We start from the raw sequence: 25154 nt of genomic DNA, 5'->3' as shown, positions 1-25154 counted from the left end.
TCCACTAATAACATTAGTCCACGAATAGCAAGCACCCATTGATTACCACCCTCTGTCTTCTCCCACTTAACGATCCTTTTATCCATTGTAGCAACTTACCCTTAATAACATTCTGTTCCAATTTGTACAATAGTCTTCCATGCACAACAGTGTCAAAAGCTTTCCTGAAATCCAAATATATGATATCAAAATTATTTTTTGCATCCAGTTCCTTTGTAACCACATCATAATAACCAATCAAATTTGTCAGACAAGACTTTCCCTTAACAAACCCATGCAGTGTCTTAATTACGGCTGCAGTCTTGTCCAGATGATCCTGCAATGCATCTTTAACCAGTGACTCCATTATTTTACCTGGAACAGAAGTTAAACTAACTGGTTTGTAATTACTGCATATAACCAATAATATACCTTTAGTCTCGTTTTTCCAGTTTGCAACTGTAGAAAACTAAAATGTTTTGTGGCTCTTGATTTGAGCAAGGTAATAGAGGTCTAATTTTTTCTTAACTTAATAGTAAAAATGAGAATTAATGAGTAGAATTTTTTTGTTTTTTTAATAGTCCTACATTTATAACTTGTACTGAGAGGTGCAGCTTAAATAACTATTTCTTTTGTATTTATAGCAGTAAAAAAAAGTGTTGTGTGTGTACATATATATATATATATAAGCTTTATTTTCAGCATGCCTTGAATCCTTTTTATGACCATAATACACAGATAAAGTCACCAGCCTTTGAAAGGAAAGCTCAGTTTTTTGGTAGAAAGTATCTCACAGGATGAATCTGCTATTGCATAGTAAGCACTTAAGTCTATTGAATAAAATATTTTATTGTAATTTGAGCAACTATAATAAATATTAATAACATGTTACATCCAGCTTTGCTTATTGTTTCTTCTTCCTATAAAATATATGTTTAAAATTAGAATTTTACTAAATAAACACACAATCTAATTACTAATAAAATAAATTAAAAGTATTTAACCATTTTTTAAGACTATTTATATATATCATTATTGACTGAAAAGTGAAAATCCAAACCTTATAAAATCACATGCTCTTCTGGAATAATTTTACTGACACGATCTGAAAAAACACTGCAATCTGAAAATTTAAAACTAATTCAACCAAGGAAAAGAATAATAGAAATCTAACAGATCATCTCATTTCACATTTTTGTAATGCCAAACAACACAAGGCTAAAAATGACCACGTGAGAAAGAGGGGGGTCCATTGGAGAAGAGACCATCGCCAAGTTAAAATCTGAGGTCCCTAGAGGATCATTAACACTAACTATACTTTGAAGAGTTGTCTGTGGGGTAAAAAAAAAAAAATCAATAGTTGTTTGGGTGTTTTTTTTTTTTTTTTTTTTTTTTGTAGTTATTGGCCCATCGACTTCTGTGGCCATAATGCACCTTCCAAGGTTTTTGCAGTACTTTGATCCAAGCCCGAGGCGTGATTCGAACCCGCGACTTTTGGGTTGCCAGGCAGGTGCTTTACCCACCCGGCTAGCCCGGTCGGCTTGTTTGGGTGTATGGTTTGGATTGCCTGGTATTCTGAAAAGTAAATGAACAAGCTGAGCGAGGTCATTAGTAAATTTGAAAAGCTTCGGCATCTCATCCAGTTTGTTCTGTGCAACTAGAAAACTGAAGCCAATTGGATTTGGGAACATAAAATTGCCAAGGAAAGTTAGATTGGAGAAAGTAGGGTTTCAAAGAAAAGAAGTCAGAGTCATTAGTGGAAGTTAGAAGAACAATAGAAGCAGCAGATGAATCTGGTGGAATGGAGTATAGAGATTTTAAGCCCGATGACATCAAAATGAGGATATTCCAAATTAGGAAGCCTATATCAGAGCAGACACATGCACAAATACTGCCTGTGAAATTAAAGGAATGATAAAGTGAATAATCAGGGAAACTGATACGAGTGGTGGAATCCCAATTATTGGTTGCTTCAACTGATACATCTAGTGTAGGTGAAAATAGATTTCATTCAAAACTGGAATTAGGACCACGTACACCCTGCCTAAAAGTTTGAAATCACATTTCATTTTTCATAAAATTTCGAAGTTTTTATTAAAATAAGTACCAACTTGTTTACCAATTTTTACTAGAATATTTTATATTATGTATAAAAATCAAAAGACATTATTTAAGAAATTTCTAGAATATTACAGAAAGGTGTAGAAGATTCCTGAATAAGGTAGAAAGTGGGAGTATTGTTTCAATATTATTGAAGATCATATATGATTCTAGAGTGTGTTCCTATAATACAGTCGGTCCTCGTATAACATGTGTTTACATTACACGAATTCGATCATACACGATTTATAAATAGGGGAACGTTATCTTATATAACACGAACCGAATTCGCTTATGCACGATTCGCCTTTGTGTTTACAAGAAATGGCAGTCGAACGCGGAATCACCCCAACCGAACGCAACACGATAGGAATGAAGAGAAGATTCTGAAAATGTATTTATGTGTTCTATATCAGTGAAGGGGAAACACATTTCACCATAATAACGTAAAAACCAACATAATTCCAGCTATCGATATAATCGCAAATGCAATTAGATGGAGTTTACTACCAGTTTATTACAGATTCCACTAGCAGAAACAAAACTGGAAATTGTTTTTATTGTTTTATGGTAGTAACCCCCAGAAATGTGCTTTAGTAAAATGTGCGGTGTTAATAGTGTATCTCGGCCTTTACGGTGTTGTTTATTCAGTTGCTACCCGCGCGCAGCTTTGTTTATGTGTATCAAGCGTGCCTCCTCATTTTGTAATTGTGCTTTATTCTCTAAAAATTAGTAAAATACTTAAAAGGTGTGAAAAGGAAGCGTCCTGGTGAAGACACTGCAGATTCAGAGAAAAAAAAAAAAAAAAAAAAAAGCAATATCGATAAACAAAGGCGGACTGGGTAAAAAATTCTTACCCGGGAAAATTTATAGTGGCCTCATACTACGGTTTATGGCCAAAATCACACCGGCCTCCGGCCCACCGGGATTTCCCGGGTAAGGTTTATGGCCAGTCCGCCTCTGTCGATAGAGAAAAAAATATGAAATTGTGAAACGCTTTGAGCGAAATGAAAGACCGTGTGATATTGCACGTGCTGCAGACCTAAATGAGGCAACGCCGAGAATTACAAAGAATGCGGAGAAAATAAAAACAACTTTCATAGCAGGAACAACTCAAAGTGTAATTAAAATCCATTAGATTAAGACACAAGAATTGGAAGGGATGAAACGGCTGTCATCTGTTTGGATAGAAAATCAAACAAAAAACAAGTTTGCTTGCGATAGAAGCAAAAGCATTAGCAATATTTTATTACGTAATAGTCGTAATAAAATACGTAAGCATTTTATTACGACTTACGTATTATAATTTATACTTACGTATTATAAAATACGTAAGTATTTTATTATGACTATTTTATTTAAAATAATAATTTTTTACAAATAAAATACGTATTTTATTCGTAAAAATACTAAAAATACTTTATTTATTATATTATAATAAAAAATATATATTTTTATTACGTATTTTAATCGTTATTAAAATTACCCGATTATTTATTGTGTTTGGTAATGTTTTGGTTCCAAATGTGTGTTCAATCTTGGGTGGTCGGCACCTAACCCCACTTTTCCCATAGGGCCTGTTGTTTATATTGCACGATTTTGCTTTGCACGAGAGTTTCTAGGAACACAACTATCGTGCTATACGAGGACAGACTGTACATACAGTAGTGAGAGTTGTAACCTATGAAATCAATCGCCCGTCATTCAGAAATAGTTTGGTGTAAGTTTTGTATATTTTGATAAACATGGCAAGAAATAAGTGTTGAAAACAAAAGTGCTATTATAACTCTGCATAAAGAAAGCTATACCATGAGAAGTATTGGCAAAAAACTGTTTCATTTAAAGGGCAAACCATGATCAGGACGATAGATCATAACAACATAAGCACAAGATAAGACATTGGGTTCAAATGCAATTGACCGCTTGCTGCATCTTAAATCTGAGAAAAGTTCAACAGGAATGAGAAGCTCTCGTATGTACATCCATTGTAAAACTGTCTTAAACAAGCAGGACATCATGGTCGTGTGGCCGAAAATTCTTATTAAAACAGAAAAAGAAAAATATACTGTGGATGGATGAATCCAAATATAGTTTATGCAAGACAACTGAAAATATAATGGTGCCACATTGTTTAGTTTCTTTCTGCGGAGTGACTGACATTTTCAGAATTGAAAGAATTCTAAAAGAAGGCTATAAAAACATTCTTGAACATAATGCAATATGTTCTGGACTTAAACTTTGTGAATGAAATCTTATTTTACAATAAGACAATGACCTGAAGCATAGCTCTATGATGTGCAGAGACTTTCTAGCAACTAAACCAAGAGGGGATATTGCAAATTCCATTTGCATGACTTAAATTCAATAGAGCTTTTATGGGATCATCTAGACCAGGGGTGACCAACTGAATTTGTGATGAGATCTACCATCTCAAGAATTTCATTGCACAAGGTTAATAATAAAGTTAATCAACACATATTGAAAAATGTTGTTTATAAATTTTAAAATTAAATGGAATTCAGAATTCTTATTTTAAATTCATGTAAAGTTTGTGTCTTCATGTCATCTGCCATGCTTTCAAAATTGGGGATATACTGTGATATACTGTGATAAGGCCAACCATAAAGAATCTTCTGTATGCAAGTCCGTAAGAGTAGAGCGGTTCTTCACCTTTTTTTGTTTCAAATACGAAAAGGCCGATCCGCATAGATATGTGGAACCAAAACAGGAATTTAAAAGTTCACTGCATTTTTTTACATTTGGGTACTTTTCTCAGCAAACATATTTCCAAAAGTCTTTTTCTGATGACCTGGCTTTTAGGAAGATATCGTTTCGCAATGTAATAATTTCATTTTCAAGTAATATTTTCTCTATGTAAAAAATCTCAACGGTTTTTTCTGCAATTTGTTTCGTATCTAAGTCGAGATTAAATGGATAAGAAATGTATTGAACAATGTATCTGCTGATAATGACCTTGCATATTTGCAAAATGATCGAATTTTTTTTCTTTGAGATCCTTAGCCATTGCCAAAAATTGATATTTATATGCAGAAATACTACTAATCATGTCACTTAATTTACTGGTAAAATCTGCCAAAAAAGCCAGATCACACAACCACTCCATATCTTGTAGCTGCTTATAATCATCACCCCTTTGATCAACAATTTTTTTTTAAAAATTTCATTCAGCAAATTTCGAAATCTCTGTAGAAACTTACTCCGACTCGGCCATCTCACATCTGATTCATTTTCATAGAGTTGCATTTTGAAAAGTCTCCTTCGAAGAGATTGTCCTCTGATGGAATTCACAATTTAGAAAGCTATGTCCATAACACTTTTAGTATTTAATCTTTTGCTGGGCAACACTTGTTGGTGGACATTACAGTGGTAACTCAAAAAAAGCTGATAATTCATCATCCTTTTGGCACAATGCGATTCGCTAAGATGCCCCGTCATTGTTTTAGCTCCATCTCTTGTTACTGATACGAGCTTAAATGGTGGTAATTTATTTATTTTTTTCAATAAAATTTTTGAATGCGTTAAATGTATCAAGACCTCTAGTGTTTTTCTTTTAACAAAACCATACCCAGCAGTTCTTCTCTATTGGCAGAATCATCGAAACCCAGACGAATAAAAACGAGCAATTGAGCTGTATCACTGATGTCTTTAGATTCATCCAGTTGTAAAGCAAAGTACACAAAATTAGCAATATGAGCATGCAACTGTTCGCTCACATTTTTACTCATTTTTTCGATGCATCGCATCACAGTATTTCGAGATAGTTGCAGATCTTGAAGAGCACTTTTAATTTCATTTTTTTTTTTTTTTTTTTTTTTAATTTTCAAAAAGAGAATCTGTTATTTCTAAAATATGTCTTTGATGAACTGACCATCAGAAAATGGTTTATTTTTTCTCAAGAAGATGAATCACTTTAAATGATGCAATAGTTACTGCTTTAGATTGTAAATTAGGTGTCGCGAAGAAATTTTATTGTGTGAATAATCTGGATTTAAGTTCTTTTAATTTATTTTTTCTAAGGTCATTATTAGGCGGAAAATCCGATTAGTATTTACCATGGATTGCAGCTGAATTTCCTTTTTTGGATATGGCCATTGAAGCATTGCAAATCAAACAACGTTTTTCTTTTATCATTACAAAAAAGTATTCTAGTTCCCACCCTTGATGAAAATGATACGTTTTACTCTTTTTCATAGTATTCATTTTAAGTCAAATATTAAAGTAACGTATAAGTACTGTCCGGTTATTAATATTAAGTAAGCTAAATAAGGATTTGATGCATACACTATGCTCTCCACAACGAAACTGCGTGAATTTTCACTAAACGAGTGCACTGGCTGTGCGGCAACAAGAGTAGTCACGTGGTTCAATGGATTTGTAATAAGTGTATGCTGTGGGGCACATAATAATAATAACATTTAGATTTTGGCTAATATCTTTTTTATACATATTTAAAATTAGGCGCTGGTTTGAAAGATTTGTTTGAAATTTCTAATAAATATTACATTTAATATTAAATTGTTTCTTATTTTCATTTCGATGCCATATGCTTGCATTTCACTATATACTGTCTATGTACATAGTCATATTATGAAGGTACATATAATACATACATAGACTAGTTTTTCTTGTATATTTCATACTTTGGAACAGAGAACCCCTTTATTACTATGGGAGCCATAACTCAGTATTTGCGTTATTTCTCAGGAACGTAACCCCCGCTATTCGCGGGGGTTTACCGTAATCACCACACGACTGAATGCACTTATCACACCATTCTAAAAGTTTCGGTCAGTGAAGTGAAGTGAAGTGAAAGAGATATGTTCAGTTCAGTGATTACATTTTTCTTTGTTCTCAACATCCTGAAATCTCTTTCCTTTGAGGGTACTCACCTCCAGTGGCAATACAGTGGAGGAAATTAGGATTGCCTTGATTGAGAATTCTGGATGAAGTCTTTGCATGATGATACTCTACTGCTTCTTGCACATCCCATGAGGCTGCATGGCATAATTTTTGCACAGGCCTTCCTTTTCCCCAAATCTTCATGCAGAATTTGATAAATCATCTCCCTATTCATATCCAACTCATCAGCTATCATTCTGAGAGTCAAACAACTATCTCTTGCCAAAATTTTATGAAAACTGTTGCAGTTCTGACCTCATTTCAAGAATTTGAATGCCCACTTTTTGGGTCATTGCAAACATCCTCATGCCAGTCTGAACCTCTTATACTATTCAAACACATTGGTAAAACTTAATGTTTCATCACTATAAACAGTTCTTTAAACATTTATGGTTCTGTTGCAGTTATCAGAATTAGCAACAGAATTCGTTGATATTCGTTCGTTGCTGCATTGCAAAATTGTGACATGGAATGTTAATGCTGCCTACCAATGAAACTGGTTGTTACTTGTAACCTGTCAGCCTAGTGGACAATTAATGTACCACCATCCATTGGAGGAAGTTTGAACTGCAACATACCACTTCTATTTATTTTCAAACTCAAGCATGACTGCAACAGCACCAGTCCACAAACTTTATTGCCACACCTCATATAATGAACAATGGTGGGAAGTGACCCTTATCTCGCCCTTGTACCTATTGCCCATCCCCATTCTCTACTTTTTAACTACATCTTCAAACAATTCCCATATCCTCAGTATCTCCATCCACTTTTTCTGGTTTATCCCATCAAATGATTGTTACAAATCCACAAAAAATGGTAATTAATTTTTGGTATTTGTAAGTTAAAAGGTCATGAGATTATCTATGACTATTTATAGACAAGATTAACAATTCAATGATATCGAAGTTTTTGGGCCCTGTGAAATATCAGGCTGATATACGCATTCATCAATCACTTTAAGCAAACCTCTTTTCCCCTAACACAGCAACTTTCATCCCTTTATATTTGACAAATTCAGTGTTCATTCATGTACATTATTTTAATAAAGATTATATAGGATAACCTTTATTATTAAAAAAAAAAAAAAAAAAAAAAAAAACATTTGAAAAGTACATTTATATTTAGTATCCATTTTCCTTTAAATATCCATCTAAAAAAAAAAAAAAAAAATTATCACACAGACTGCTATGTTCCAACATAAGTTATTGTGTATTGCAATAAAGGTTTCCTTTTAAAGAAACTTGATGCTGGGGCTTCATAAAGAAATTATTTAACTTTTGGCATTGTTTCTTACTCTACTGTATAATTTTTTTTTTTCCACATATTGTATATTAATGCTACTTTTCCCTCAGTGTAAGGCACACACTATACAGTACTATGTACAGTAAATAATAGTATTTTTTTTTTAAATTTGATTATGATATGACCACTTAAATTTTGACATTCTCAGATTTGACAAGGATCAGGTCAAAGCATTGCCCCCACTAAAATATATTCTAGTTCAGAAGCTGCAATACAACTATGGCAAGCACTATATATAATTATATTATGCTTAAAGCACATATAAGAATGAAGCACAAGAAATTAACATACTTTTTCTTTGGGGGTTTTCCTATCCGAGTATTTTCCATACCTGGTGACATTGTGTCTGATACTGCAACTGATGGAATTCCTTGAGAAATATCAATGTCTCCAGCTGAATGTAATGGAGAATCGCCAACATTGATCACCTCATCTAGATCTAAATTAGGTGTTTTACCCCTAGTGAAAAATATCAGACAGTTATTCATTAAATTTACACACTTAATATTTGATTTGAATAGATAATTCATTCTGAATTTTGAATTAAATATAAATCAACAACAAGTTCACATTTTTGATTCCCCCTTCCCCAAATTAAAAGTACTGAAGGCAGTCTTTGATGTTTTTATTTTAAAAAAATATCAAAATTACAATCTTTTTTATATTTTTATTTAGCATAAGTCAAATTGTTGAGGCATAGCTCAACACATCTAGCCAACTCTGCTCTAGATTTTTCACTTGAATCTGCCTCCCCTTGGTGCTCCATCTCACCATCATACTGGAGTTGTTGCCATGGGGTTTCCCCATCTTTCTTTTCCCAAAAAAATAGCAAAATCAGAATTTAAAAAAAAACTTGTTGAAAGAATATGACCGTGATAGTTTGTCATAATTGTTCAGATAGCTATTTAAAAAAAAAATAATAATAATAATAAACCACTAACAAACACAGGTTTGAAAACCTGCTGTAATGTAATTGAAAATTCCAACATTACAGCCCATGGATGACACCCTCTCTCAATTTATAAAGCAGTAAAGATTAATAAAATAATTAAATTTATTAAAAACGAGCATAATTAAAGAATGTTTCCAAGAAAATAAATTGCATGTTTTTAAATCATACATGCACTGCTTACAAAAGACCGGTGAGACAGGTACAGGGACATGTTATGAATGTCAAAAAAAGTTCGGTTTTTTTCCATTCATTTTTTTCCCCCATCCATTCTTTAAATATGGTAAAAAACAATTTTTTTTAAAAATTGTTAGTGCAAGTTTACAAGTACCATCAAAGTGATTTGTATACTGATAGTTTGCTTTCTTGCATCTTTGCTAATACTAATTAAGAGAACTGATTTGAAATACTTTATAAAAACTAGCAAGTATACTTGGGCACAAATCATAAAAAACAAATTTCAGCATTACTTGATATTAACAGGGAACCTAAACCACACAATAGACCTTCTGCTCAACACATGCCGTACTTTATTCTAAAGATGAGCAGTGCCGTCTAACATATTGCAAACTTGACTGAAATCTAGAAGTATCATTAACTTTCTGGAAAAGCATGAAGCATATAATTTCCATAAAATTTGGCAGGTGTGAAAATATATAATTGTACATGAGCATTTTCTGTAAGAATAAAAAGTCAGTGAGTCAGGGTTAAGTTCAAGTTTGGTAAGACATCGTTTTCAATAAAGATGACCCTTTCAAAGTCGCTGCAAGAATTAATTTTGTTGGGAGCAATGAAGGAAGTGTTATCCAATCACAGCAAGTTCTATCCAGAAATGGTCAGTGCATCTGACTAGTATGTTCTCTTTTATTGTTCTGGAAGAGAAAAATTGATTCATCTTTAGTTTAAAGAGGTATGGGTATTAAATCAGTCAAATAGTGAGCAAGCTGACATTCTTGGAACAGACAACTGGGGCAAACAGTTCTTCCTGCATTAAAATTTTTTGCATGAAAAACAACTGCAATAAAATAGTGGTGGTGCCACCAGCAATCCATTCAGTTAAAAAATGAAAGGTGACAATTTATCAACAGGAGAAAGCTGAAATTACACAGAGTGACCACCTACCTAATACTTTGTAGGTCCTCCTTTTGCCCTCAGTACGGAAGCTATCCGATGTGACATTGATTCAAAAAGATGTCAGAAGCATTCAGGAGGTATGGCCAACCAAGCTGTGTGTAATGTGGTCAGGTATGGAGGTGATTGGTGTATCCAGACACCTGATATACCTTTCAATAGTATCCCACAAGTGCTCTATGGGATAGATATCGGGGGTGTTCAGAGGCCAATCGATATGCTGGAAGTCAGAACTGTGTTCCTCAAACCATTCCTACACAACAAGTGCCCGATGGCTCAGTGCACTGTCATCTTGGAAGACATCATTGCCATTCGGGAAAAAGTGTAACATAGTGGGGTGTACACAGTCAGCAAGCAGTTGACGATAGCAGAGACCAGTGATATGTTGTTCCACATACACCAGGGGTCCAAGTTCCTGCCAGTGAAACAACTGCTTCCACTGGCCTGCACTTTTGATACCATGCATGATGGATGAAGAGCCTCATGTTGTTGGTGCCAAATCCATAGACGACCATCCACGGTGTGGAATAAATGTGACTCATCTGACCAGCACACCTTCCAGTCTTCTAACATCCAACTTGCATGCTCTTTGTACCAGGCAAGTCTTTTAAGCCGATGAACCTTAGTTAGGAGAGGATGCTGTAGGGGTCGTCTGCTGGTATAGCCCATACATGCGAGCGTGTGATGCATGGTCATGGCAGATATTGTTTCGGGTTGGCCCATGTTGCATTGGGTAGTCAACTCTTCAACAATGCTGCACCTGTATGAGTCATTGGACCTGGCACTCACCTCTCGCTGACCTTTGCAGTTTTGCTGCTGGGTCATTGTTTGACCATTTTCATGCCAGTCCTGGTACACTTTAACCACAGCGGCTCTTGAACACCCCACCAGTTCAGCTGTTTGGGAAATTGAGGCACCAGCTCGTCGAGCCCCCACAATCTGTCCTTTATCAAAGTCCAATAAATCCTTCCTTTAGCCATCATGCTCAGAATTTTACTACCTACTGAACCACTGACATCTTACCCTTATCTATGCTACATAGGTCGACTAACTCCGTACTCTTGTACCCCACGTGGTCAACGGGTCGCATTCAATTGCATTTATAGGGGTGGTCATAATTCAGTGATCACTCAGTGTATATTCCTTTATAAATTCTAACTGAGCAAGGTTTTTAAAACCACTGTCAACGTTTTAATACAATTAAATTAATTCTAGAATAAGTATTACTTAATTACTTACTGCATGAAATTTTCCTTCTTTACACCTTGACCAGGTGGCCACTTCATGGCATCCTCATCTTTTAATGTGGCAGTTGTATCAGCTTCCATATTTTGCAAGGCACCTTGTAGCTCTTCCAAGTGTAATGGTATTTGTGCTTGTTCTTGAACTGTTTCTTCAGTCTCTTCCATTACTGGAAACTGAATATCTGAGACTGGTTCCTCTTTTACTCTGTCACAAAAAATAATCATAAGTAAGATGATTAAAGTTTTAAGAAATTCATTAAATTGTATCAATGAACAAAAAATTAAAAAAAAAAATAATAATTCATAATTATTATATTATTTTCCTGGAGACTAAATATGGTTTTCTTCAATTCAAACCTTCACTAAGCAAACTGATGGTATTGTACCAAATGATGAGATAATTTACTACCTGGTATTGCCTACTTACCTTTATTTCCTACTGGCACAGAGGATTGGCCATTTCTGTGTGATGCCTATTCAGTGTTACTTGGGTGTGAACCAAGTTTACTTTGGTTCACACTTGGCAGTTACCTCCAGCACCACCTTTGGGCAGACTCTCTATTCCAACAAACTAGTTGGAATAGAGAGTCTGACAAAGTTCAATGCAGAATTGAATATTTAACTTTTTTTTTTCTTAGCAATGGGCAAACTGCAATCAATTTTTTTTTTGACTGATACAGAATAAATTTGTGCTGTTGTATTATTTGGTCCAATTAATACTATTTTTAGAACTTGCATATGGCATGGTCACTAGAGTGGAGGGCAGATATTAAAAGTTACTAAAAATCCCACCAAATGTGAAGGAGCAGCAGATTTGGTTGTTGCAGATCAATCAACAACCAAAATGGCTAAAATGCGATGCACTTCACTCACAAGTGGGACCTGAATATCAGCTCCATCAGAATTTTAAACTCTCAGGTAGCCTTAGCTTTCATCACTGGAAGATTGACAATAAACCTCCTTCAGGGAGTGAATACTGGTAAGCAGACTCATTATATAAGATTGCCAGAATGTTCCCTTTGTTATAAGGGAACATTCTGACAGGTTTAGACATTGGGTGTATGTTAGCAAGCTTAGATAAAGGAACATTCTAGATATGCATTTGCCAAGAAGGTGGTTGAGTTTTTTTTTTTTGTGTGTTTGTGAGCATTATGTAAGAAATGTTAGCCAATTTTTTTGCCAGAGCCAGATATGGGTGACATTTTCCAAGTTTGGCTGGTATATTTTCTTTTTATATTCCAACAGATGTTAGCAGGCTAGCAATTTTTGGTGTTGACACATTTGTCAATTTTTTTTGGCAGTGAGGAGTTCCTAAAGTTTTTGCTTCACCCATTTTTCAAGTTGTTTTTTAGGATTTTCAAGTTTGGAATATACATTTTCATCACTTAGATTGTGAATCTTTGAGTCATCATAGTTAGCCTAGTCTAAAATGATTACTCCAGAATTTTTGTTTGCATTGTTGAGATGAGCAGCACCAAATTTTTTAGCAATCTGAAATTGTGTTGTATATATCTCAGTACAATTGGTCTTCTTGGTGTGCCATAATATATTAAATGCAAGACTTTTAGTTTGTGGGCCTGTAACCATCAGCAGCAGGCTCTCTTTCCAGGTGGTCCAACATGTTGAGTAGTGGTGGTGGTGATTTGTTAGGCATGGGTGCAATTTGTAACCCTTTCATCAGCCTGCTAACCTCAGCAGTAGAGAGCTTCCATCCTTCCTTCTATTGTGATTGATTGCAGATCAGTTTTCTTAAAGCTTGGCTGGCTGGAGTTAAGTATCCTGACAATTTTCAGGCAGCTTGGTGTTGAGTTGGAGAATGGCTTGCTATCCTATCGATTTCATGCTGGCCTGAAAAAGGTCAGTCAAATATTTCCTAAGTCTACTACTATGGTTAAGAAACTGGTCTAAGTTTTTCCACTTGCATGTCCTACATTTCATGTAGGTCTTGTTGGGGGGGGGGGGGGGGGGGGAGTACTAACATCAAACCTGCTCAGGTTGTGCTTGAATGCTTTTGGCCAAGATCAGCTTGAATCTGATAATCCTGAACTAGAGCAATAGAGATCATTGTGAAAGAGGATACTTTTCATGGCAGATTTTGAATTTTCTGCCCTTTCTTTCTACGCATACACGTGTAAGCTCTGGCATGATAATATTGATATTCTTATTTTATGGAGCCACAGCAAAGATATTTTGATTGGATTTTTTTCAACACTTACAGGATTCCAGCAGAGCCTTTCTCCTGGAATTGGAATAAGATAATTTCATCCCCTTCCTGGATGTACTTATTAACACGAACACCATCTTCTCCACCATATACCACAAACCTATTGACACAGGAGTATTCTTAACTTTTGCTTCAGTCATCTCATTTCTATAAAAGCAGGCATCATCTAAGAATCTGCAGTCCTTAGAACACGAGATTAGATGCACAAAACTTCTGCTTCAAAAAATAAGCTATTAATAACTGATTGAAAGAACCACAAAGGAAAATATACCAATTTAAGGCAGATATGCAAGAGGACCAGTCAAGATGGAATAAGATGGCTAACTAGATAGGATAAGATCACTAGGCTAGCCAACAAGTAAAAGAGGCAAGGTACAGGTTCAGTGAAATAGGAAGCTAAAACAACACCTCACAGCCATTCCTTCCCTAGCCCCAGGACTGGAAACCAAGGTTACAACTTTAACTTAAAATCTCAAAAAAATTCTTGTAATAAAATGACACTAGAAGAGGAGAGCCTGTATGAAAGCTTTAAAGATCCTTTTCAACCTGTCCAACGTAAATAGAAATGGCCTACAAGGTCACCTTCCAGTGCAAAAATGACCTGTCGGCCATCACAGGAAATCAAATGCCAAAATGAGGAAGCATGCAGACCACATGAGGCATAACACAGCCGCCAATGATATAGCATTCCACAGCAGCTTTGAAGGCCACAGCTTCAACTTAAAAGCTTCCAAAGTCTTTGCAAGAGAGAAGAGACTTGCTTTCAAAATCCTCTCCAACCCTTCCAATATAAACAGAAATGAGCTGAACACACCTCCCTCCCTTCTTTTCAGCCTTCCCTGCCATTTCCATTCCCCTTGCTCCAGATTCTGGTTATACAGTAAATCCTTATTAATCCGGATTAGTGAAGCAAAAGATAAAAAAAAAAAAAACTTAGTACACAAATAAATGGAAAATTTAATGATATAGGCAGTGCTGATGAAAATAAAAAATACCACTGTAGAGCTTTTATTTAAAAACTATAATAAGACAATACATTTATCCATCGATTGATGGATAAATGTATTGTCTTTTTATACATTTATCAGGTGGTGCTGGCGTCGCATGCCAATGCAACTTGATCGGCGCCTCCATAGCCAGGTGGGCAGGAGCAGCAGTGCATACCACACGCTTCTTGATTAGACTGGGGTTCGAGCCTGTGACCACCAAATACGGAGGATGCAGAAAGGTCAGGGAATGACCACCGCATATCCCCGGAGCAATATGGCCTTGGTTGCTAATGCTCCTAAAAACCAAACAACAACAGCAACTTGATCATTACTGGGAATACTACTTAAATACAACATCTTTCAGCAACACTTCTTTTGGCTTTTTTAATGCTGTATATTTGATACACTGCTTTTATCACTCCCCACATCGAATTTTAAAGGAAATGTCTTTATAGATTCTTTTTAATATCTGACACAGCCTGTTGGCCAATACCAAATTCTTCAGCAATTATTTTTTTCCAGGAACATCATTTTCAAGTTGCTCTATCACTTTGGGCTTGTTAATGATAGTTAAACTAAAGTGTTTTCTTTTTATTTCACTTTTTAATTCTTTATAACCCATAATTATATAAAATATGTTAACTTATGCACATGTATACATATTAAGAAGAGTGCAAATGAAGTGATATAAGCAATAACATCTATTCGACTCGGTCAACAATGATACTGAACAACACGCAAGACAATGTAATGTATGTTGCACTTGCAAAGAGTTACTCATCAGACTTCCTAAATCCTGTGTGTCTTTCAAAGTACTCAACTGTGAACAGAATTTTTCATATTTCGGTCAGGATTATCTGACATTCGGATTAACTGTAACTGGATTAGCAAGGGTTTATTGTACTTCTTTTCAGATCCAGTGACACCAGTCCTAGATCTGGCACCTGCAGCAAAGGGATCCCTTCCAAGTGGAATGCACAGATCTACTAGAATAGCAGAGAAATGGAGGCTCCACATGAGGGAAAACGGGCTTCACCTAACAAATTTTATAGTGTGACCCTGAAACAAAATGAGCAGTCTGATTGGATAATAACTTTTGTTTGTCTCACAGCAGTTCCCATTCTATGTTGTTCTCTCCTCAGTTAAGGCTCCAGTACTCGGAGAACTGCAAATGCTGCAAATAATTTCATAGTTTTTTAACCGATATATATATTAAATAACTAATGTAATAAGTTATAAATGCAAACATTACAGGTGACCCCTGCTTAACACTGATAATTCGTTCTGGAAAAAGAGCGCTAAGTGAATCCGCACTAAGCGAGTGCCGCATTCCCATAATGTAACATATGTATTGTTGAGTTGCAGTCGGTGCCATAGAATATTTTCTAATCAATAATAAATGGTAGTGAAAAGATGAACAAATGTCGGTCAAAATATTTAATATTCAAATATTTGTACATATAAAATATTCTGCATTACACACGTATATAATTATGTGGTAACTACTTACATATCAAAATTAAACTTAAAATTCCAATTAAAATCATGAATTTAATTGATCTAAATTGATTTAATTTAATCATGAAAAATGTGTCGATTTTGAGTTGAACTTTGGCCCTCTTCCAAATAAACTAAAAGGGGTATTAATTTTAAATCCCCCACAGTGTTACCATCTAACAATAAAGTCAACCAATCCTTCACTGCTTTGAAACCTGGCATGTTTTTTCCTTCTTTCAATATGAAACTTATTTTAGGCAAAGTCCTGCATCATCTATGTTAAAAACTTGTTGAGAAGTATAACACATAATACTCCTCTTCAATAATTTTAACAAGTTCTTTTTTGAAAGTTTAAGCTCCTTGATCTACACTTGAGGCTTCTCCCTGGATTTTAAATCTATTCAACCAACCCTTACCAGTTTTAAATGGTTCCACATTTTTATTATTTTTTTTTTTTTGGTGAGTTTTCTTCAGATCATATTGGCTAATTTCTTTCTCTCTCTTTTTTTTTTTTTTTTTTTATAATATTTAACTTAACTGAATTCTGCATTGGATATTATCTTCGATAAAATTAGTTAACGTCTTTCCATTTCAATCCTAATAGCCGGCCTAGCCCTAGTTCCTTGCAGTGGAACAGCTATCTTTCCTGCTGCTAAAATTAATTCTTTATATTTTTATAATTGTTCTTACAGTTAAACTTGAAAGTCCTAAATTATGGCACACATCCGCTTGTCGTTGACCGGAACTGATTCGCTTCAAAATGTCTAATTTAATTTTCGCTTTTTCATTCTTATCGGTCATTATTAAGTCTTCGAAAATGTAACTGCGTTTTGCATTAATTACGATACAATGTTTGAGTAAACTGTCCGTTACGCACAATGTCTAATACTGTACTGAGTGATGACTAGACTTCGGATAAATGCATATAACGCAAATATTACAAGCAATATACTTGATATTTTTTAAAAATGTTGATCTCAGAACTACGTAACAGGTCACTGTACTGCATTAAATTAGTGTGCGAGAAAATTTCACTGAGCATGGAAAAATTTCTCAAGTTGGCGTGGGAAACGTTTTAATGCTGTTTTGCTATTCATTTTCAAGCTATCGACTCCATCAAATGAAAAGATTTCGTTAAATATGCCAAAAATGCAATCTGTAAAAGAGTGTTATCGTGATCTGTGACAGCATTATAGTCAGATATGGGTTATAATATAAAAACAGCGTTATAGTGAATCAGTGTAAAGTGAACCACATTATAATGGGGGCCTGCTGTATTTTAATTTCAAGTGCCACTGAAGAAGTCTTCATGATAGGGGGTCATGAACATGGCTACAGGCATCAACTACAAGTTGAGTATTCAAACTAGTCACTGTATAACTATGTTGAAACATTTTTACAAGGGAAATAAAAACATTTAGGAAAAAAATAGTTTAGGAAAATGAAACAGAAAATCAAACAAAAATGAAAATATAAAAGTAAAAATATAAATCTCTTTTTTAAACACCATAGCCCCAAACTTGTGGCTTCTTCTGGTTTAGGAAACTTTCATCTTAACTCCTAAGACACAGGCACTGATAACAACAGAACTTCAGGAGTGATAAGTAGTGAAGTTTTCAGGGATTTCTGAATATGGGATTGTACTGCTTGACCATTTTGCTTCATTTAAGGACTACTTTATCCTAACAAAGTCTAAAATAAATTGGAGACAATTTATTTTGTGTCTCCAATTTATTTTAATGTATTAATGTATACTGCACAGAATCTAGTTAATTCAAAGTTCAAGGTATCGAAATATGTACATTTTTATTTAAATGTATGTATTTTGGTACATTTAAATTTAAAATTTACAAACATGTTCTGAACTTGTACATTCAAAATTTACTAGTTCAGAACATGTTGCTATTAATTAAGAAATTTTTTTTATTCAGGTACTCTTATTAACATTATGTAGAATTTTCATGATTCTCATATAAAACATTATACATTAGTGAAAAAATTCAGTAAGTTTCTCATATTTGATAAGATTGCCAAGTTTAATTTTTGCTGCCATTACTAGTAAAACAGTTTGATGTGTACAAGATGTATAATTAAAATAAGGATTGTGTTGTTTATTATGTATAATTTTACAAACCTGCTGAGAGAAAGAATCCATCCCTTGGGATATTACTGTTGTTTAATGTTTGTAATCCATACAAAAAGGTAACATTTGCATTACTGCTTTCTGTACACTTCATAATCATGTTTTCTCTTTTATCCTAGGTAAATATTTGACACTGTTAACTGTAATCATTTTGCAACCCATGATCACAGTGGACTGAAAAAATTTGCCATGAAACATGGCCACAACATGTGCAGAGGGAGAATGGAAGAAATGAAGAACACCCAAATTTTGCACATAAAATAGATCCAATCAAAATTAAGTGTTTTATTATATAATAAATTAATCCATTGATTGTTTGTCACTCAACTATTATTTGATAAACATGTAGGCATAACAATGGTAGATTCCCCCAAGGAACCTGTAATAGGAAACTAACTTGCCATCGTGTTTAGTGGCATCTCATATTCAGATATTACCAAATTTTATATCTTTTTTACTTGGTTTGGCAAAGCGGTATTGAAAAAAGAGAGAAACTCCAGAAGCAGCTTCATCTTCCTTAAATAGTAACTTAATTTATGCCCATGAAAAATAGAATTAATTCTGCACAACAAAGATAAAATTTCACAACTGTAATCAAAAGTACAGTTTTACAGTTGTATCTACATACTGAGTATTTTCTCTCTGACCTGCTCTGAAGTAACATGAAATTACTACTCAGCAGTTCACACGAGTACTCTGTGTAATTACAAGAATAGTTCAGTTATGCTACTAAGTTTAATGAATGAGCAGCAATGCTAGCCTGACGTAGCCCAGTGGTCAGGAGTGAGAGTGCATAGCACGCGTTCCTTGAGTGGACTGGGGTTCACGCCCGTGACTACTAAATACGATAAATATTTGTTTTGACAATTTATTGTAAACTCTACTGACTTGGTTGTCGTGCCGGAGTATAAACAGAAAAAAAAAAAATTATTTATTTATTTAGAAGAGAGAAATGTCATTGTCAAAATTAAACAGTAAATAATATCCCAAAATATGGATACTCTCTTTCTTTAGAAAGAGAGTATCCATATTTTATGTAAAACTAAACAATAAAAATAATGGCAGCAAAAATGCAATTTGGCAATATTTGTTATTACATGTAAGAAATTTAAAAGGATTTAACATTCCTCATTTGTGATTCTTAAAGAATAATTATTTTTTTTTTAGATCCTCCAGTTGCAAAAGTATTGTTTCTCTGAAGCATATTCAGTCATTCTCTTTCAAATTGAGCATGTATGGGCAGTGAATTGAAGATGCACAGCACTTGCGTTGGGAAATCACATGTTTTTGTATCATTAGCGATCAGTTTTTTTTCCTGCAGTGTACGTAAAATGGATTACGCGTGCACCCATAATGTAAATTATAGTTACATGAATTCTCAGTGATTCTACCCAATTACTGGGAACGAATAGAAATATAAAATTTAAAGGTTCTATATACTTATAATGATATCATATGCAGTACACTAATAAATTTTTACTATCTCCATTTTTGTTATAATGATGTTTGCCAGCAGTTGTTTTTGAATTATGCAAGCTAGGAGACTCAATTCAGACTGAATTTTCTAATAATGCACACTAAAATTCATATAAAAATCCTATACTGTTGGTTGAGAAAAAGTAGTGATCACAAAATACATTACATTTCAAATTACCTGATATACTGTAATATCTCCTACCATCTCCTGGTATCAGAAGGTAACATTCAATTTTATATGTACAAATAATATTAGAAAGAGTAAGGGGCCCCACACTGAATCCTGTGGAATCCCACTCATAACATTAGTCTGTGAAGGGCAGTGGCCATTTATAACTATTTATAAATAGTCAGTGCTTTTTGTAGACTAATATTTACAGACTCTGCAGTAATTCATATTTGACAAGAGAACTTAAACATGAATTATTGCAAATAAAAAACATTGCTCTCTACATAGCTACTTAACATACATGTATTTTATGAACATTTTCATTATGAAATATAATAAAATATAAAAAAGATAACGCACTTTATAATTTTAGCATCTTCAGGGGGCTTTACTTCAGGAATTCGAAGCTTCTCATATTCTTCAGTTAGCTGTTGACATGTTCTTAATATATGATTATGATAGCCTACTATTCTATTCTGATAAAAGTGATGTAATGCAGTGACACTACCAAGTCCAATTTCATGGAATACCTGCTCCATTGCATCCTGAAATATTGAAAAATACATTAATGAAGACAGACAGACAGAGCAAAGAAAATTTTCTAGTGAAATTTAATTTGATCACATGATGAAATATCAGTTATTTAGAAACATCTAGATTAAATGAAGAGCTTTTGAATAATTCAAACATACAGAACAACATTAATTTTGGCCAGGTAATAGTCACTGATCTTTTGACTTTACCAACATCAAAAGAGGTACATTGGTTTCTCTCTCCAGCCAGAATGGCATTCTGAAACATAAGGTGTCTGTGTCTTGGGTTTTTTTTTTTTTTTTTTTTTTTAAGCATTAGGCTACAGTGGGCTCTACTGTAGTGTCATAGACAATTTTTTTAGATAAAATTAGTCTAGATGGCCATCAGACCCAATATGATTTGGATTTTTTTTTTTTTTTTTTTGGATTGGGCACAGAGTATTTGACTTTTTTTTTTTTTAAATTTTTTCCAATAGTTAATACTGTATTATGACAACTTTATCTTCTCTAACAACTATGGTGTGTACTTTGATAATAGTAAAGTATGGTTTTCACTGTCTGAAAATATCCGATACCCACCATGTGCTTTTATGTTTTCTTTGCTATAAACTCTTTGTGTTACTGATGAAAAGTTGATTGTGGGAAGTGTACAAATCCACGTTAGTGAGAGAATCTGTTATTTGATTTCTTCTTTATATGGCCAACTTTTATAATTTTAACATGTTTAAATACAATTTCTTAATATTTGTTTTGTTTTGTTTGAATAAAAATATAATTTTCATCACTTTACAATTTTATTTTACTTTTTGTAAAATCAATGGAAATTTATATCAATTTTTTTTAAGCATTAAATAGACAAGCAAGGTAACATTAAATAGATGCTCTATTTAAAATGAAAAGGAAAAATAGGATTTTTGTGTCAAAAAAAAAAAAAAAAAAAGTAGTTTTTACATTTTTTGAAAATGAAAAATATTTACAATTACTTACCACAAAGCCAGTATTTCCAGTTAGTGCTTCCTTATCAACTGCAAATCTTAAAAGTCGGCAAATCCGAAGATTATGTTCATGAGTAATGTCTGTAAACGTATCCAATACAGTTTCTGTACTTGCTGTGGAAATTAAATTATATTAAAATGTTCTTGTTTTAATAAAAAATGAAAAAAATGCTTATATAAAATTTATCCTTTATCTGTAAGTTTTTACAGTGTGTAAAAACGTAAGATACATTAGGGACATTTCAATAGAGAGATCTTAAATTTTTAATAGAAACCAAGAAAAAAAAAAATCTCTCCTTGAAAGGTGCTATGAATTATGACCAGGTGGAAAGAGTGGTTTTAGAGCACAAAAGAGCTATAATAAATAAATAAAAAAAGGGGAGTAGGAATTCAAAAAATGACCACCACACATTTGCCAGTGGGTTTGAATAAATAACTGTCATTTTTATTATACAAAACAGTTACAACTTTCCATGTCTACCCATATTCATTATCTTTAATTTAATTAATTTTTTGAAAGCCAGTTTTTAATCAATTGGGATAAAAAAAAAAAGAAACTGTAAATATAATATTTTTTCATTTTTTTCCAGTTTGTTAACTTATGTTATGTCTAACACCAATATATTAGTCAAAAAACACTACACAGAATTTTATTCCAATAATAAATTATTCTCTGGATAGCAACAGATTTCTGCACCTCTGTCTGGAACCATCCTTTATAAAATTTAAATTTAATGTCCCTTTGTTTGGGTCATCAGAGAAAGAGTAATGATGCCATCAGCATTTTGTTTATGTAACCTTTTAAAGCCTTATACACTTGAACCACCACACAGGTGCCAAGTTTCCAGATGCTGCAATTTATGGAATTCAAATTTTCCTTGATAAGGATACCCTTTTGTGTCTCCAATTAATCTTTTTACTCTTTTCTGCACCCCTTCCTACAGATCTATATCCATCTTAAAATGAAATTTCCAAATCATATGCAGTATTCAAGATGTGGCCTAACCATCACTTTATACAATTGGATAATCACCTACTTCCCATCTATTACTCCATACTTTCTTCCATTTCTTGTCCCCTCCTTTTCCTTGGAGCCTACCAGTATCAACAGCAATGTTACTGATGTTCAGTAATATCAGCAAAATTCAATTTTAATGTTTAGCATTGATAAACTATCAAGTGGATTCTATAAATATTATTCAAAGAAAAATAATTCATTCTAGAATTGTTAATACATCTATATATAATCACTTGTTCTTGTTTTAATAATAAAAAAATTGTGTTTTGTTGTCTCATTTATTTGGTTATTCTATGGTGATAAGATATGGTATGCAGAAGTTATTAAATGTAGTACAGTTGATGAATTCATAAATACCTGATCCTGTAATTATAGGGAAAACTTTTATCATCACTTATTCAAGTAAAGTCCATAATATATATATACAAATGGCATAGTCCTTTGAGAGGATGCCTATTTTCTGAAAATTGGAGGTCTTTGCTGGAAAAATGCTGATTAGAATAAAGGAATAATTATTTAGTTTTTAAATATTGTTTTCCCAATAAAATTAAGTGTAAATATTGGTAGGTTCACCAATTTCAGTTAATCACTAAAATAAGCATTGGCAAACACACATAAATAAAAAAAATATCACACATAAATACATACTATCAAAGCCTGCATGAGCACATATTGCTGCAATCGATTTTCTAAGTAGCTGGCGAACTATCTGAAATCCCAATTCAGGAGGTGCTTTTCCTCTTCCCAATACAAAATCACTGAAAACAATGAAGGTTCGAGTCAGTTTTCTTATGTGATTATCTACTGGGTAAACAGTTTCAAATCTTCATGGAATACTAACCTTGCACATAGCAGTAAATTATCAAATACCAAATGATACATATATAGAAGTGTTTACCTCGACTTGTTGTTGAGGTAAACATTTTACAGCCAAGTTTGATACACAGATGAACAGATCTGTGAATGTCCCAACCATAATAAATGCAGTTTTCATATCTATGATTTTAAAAATTGTTTTTCTTTTTTTGAATCAATCAGTATATCTGAACTTGCACTGGTATTATCATTTGTGTGACAAGTTTTCAAAAGTGAAAAGTTTAAGTGACAAGGTTTTCAGGGATGAAAATCACAAAATAAATTCTGGAGATGAAAAAGGACAAAATACACACTTGAAAAAAATGGGACATCTCCAGGATCCATTTATAAAAGCCAAAGTGATGTGATGTTTACTGCCTGTCTTTTCTAGGGCACCTTAATATTAGCAAAGCTAATATAATTTCATAAAAGATCTGCAATTTTATTTTTAGTTTAAGTAAAATTATAAATCATTTCACTGTAGGAACAAATCATAATCCAGGCACAATTATCATCCTTTATATAGGAAAATGTTAACTATGGGAACCCAAATATCAAACTACATTTACATTTAAAAAATACCAGATAACCAATCCTATTCTTACTATGTATACACCATATCCAAAAATTTCATGACTTCATACAACATGCCCCCACCTTTTCATATTAATCATGCATCAAACTAAGAGAACAATCTTATCTGTGAAAAGATCCAAACACTTCCTTGTTCATTTCAGAAATATTCAGAAATACACGTGGTTTTAGTTCCAATTTCAATGATGTCCATTTGCACTTAGGCTACTAAGCCCTACTTACTTTTTCTTACAGAATCCGATGAAGCCACTGCTCAACTCAGTTGTCCTATTATTCACTGCATGTTTCCTTTTGCTTCAAAAGTGGTACTTATGCATACGTCCACTCTGATATTCCCTATCAGAGGCTTAGTAATTTGAAATCTCTTTTCAATCTCTGGTGTAAAATCCCTCTACCCCACTATCAAATTAAACTGTTGCCTCTTTGACTTTCTCCAGTCCAAATTTCCTAGCAGTAAATTAATTTTCCTTTGTGATTTTAATGTTCACAGCTTCATCTGGCTTCGATTTTCTAGTCATATGGACCCTGGTTAAGATGCTGAGGTGTTTGAGGCAATTACTAATGACCTCACAGAGACTGTTCATTTACCTACCAGAATACCAGACAATCTTAATTACACAGTGAACACTCTTGATCTTTTCTCACATTTAACCCTTTCAAGTACATAATCAAGGTCAGTTGTCCTCTCGACACCTCAGATCACAACTTGGTGATGGTCCCTTCTCCAATGGAGCCTTTCTCTTGTAGCTATTCTCAACATTATTGCATTCTTGTAATGCCAAATAATCTCATGGATTATTTGGCATTACAAGAATGCAAAATAGGATGATCTGTAAGATTTCTATTTTTCTTTACCTTGGTTGGATTACTGTTTTAAATCTTCTGCTGTCAGTGTTTACTCAAACTGTGTCAGTGAAATTATTGTTGGTATGAAAACCTTTATTCCACACTCCACCTTAAAATATTGTCCTTTATTTAGATAAGGGACAATATTTTAAGGTTTACATTTATTTGAAAACCTTGGTTTTCAAAT

At 33.6% G+C, this 25154-nt stretch overlaps 2 protein-coding genes across 3 annotated transcripts in view; one reads left to right on the top strand and one right to left on the bottom strand.

Moving 5' to 3' along the window:
* LOC150082124 (trafficking protein particle complex subunit 2-like) overlaps window positions 1–19831 on the top strand; it is a 55621-nt gene extending 35790 nt beyond the window's left edge. The window contains exons 4-5 of the mRNA XM_090379994.1: window positions 682–795; window positions 19649–19831. Coding sequence (XP_090236120.1) covers window positions 682–780 — 99 coding nt within the window. The 3' untranslated portion in view covers window positions 781–795; window positions 19649–19831. The remainder of the gene's footprint in view (window positions 1–681; window positions 796–19648) is intronic.
* LOC150082123 (STAGA complex 65 subunit gamma-like) overlaps window positions 1–25154 on the bottom strand; it is a 70923-nt gene that overhangs the window by 7485 nt on the left and 38284 nt on the right. The window contains exons 5-10 of one of the 2 annotated variants that reach the window (XM_090379992.1): window positions 23321–23430; window positions 21647–21768; window positions 20487–20671; window positions 11624–11833; window positions 8596–8763; window positions 867–899 (exon numbers count right to left, since the gene is read on the bottom strand). In XM_090379992.1, the coding sequence (XP_090236118.1) occupies window positions 884–899; window positions 8596–8763; window positions 11624–11833; window positions 20487–20671; window positions 21647–21768; window positions 23321–23430 (811 nt within the window). In that variant the 3' untranslated portion in view covers window positions 867–883. Of the gene's footprint in view, window positions 1–866; window positions 900–8595; window positions 8764–11623; window positions 11834–20486; window positions 20672–21646; window positions 21769–23320; window positions 23431–25154 lie in introns of those variants that run through there. The other variant, XM_090379993.1, reaches the window with a different exon arrangement.

This window comes from Mastigoproctus giganteus, chromosome 8 (genome assembly GCF_048544385.1).
Source record: "Mastigoproctus giganteus isolate SK-2022 chromosome 8, ASM4854438v1, whole genome shotgun sequence".
Lineage (NCBI taxonomy): Eukaryota > Metazoa > Arthropoda > Arachnida > Uropygi > Thelyphonidae > Mastigoproctus > Mastigoproctus giganteus.
This window is presented reverse-complemented; position numbering and strand designations above follow the sequence as displayed.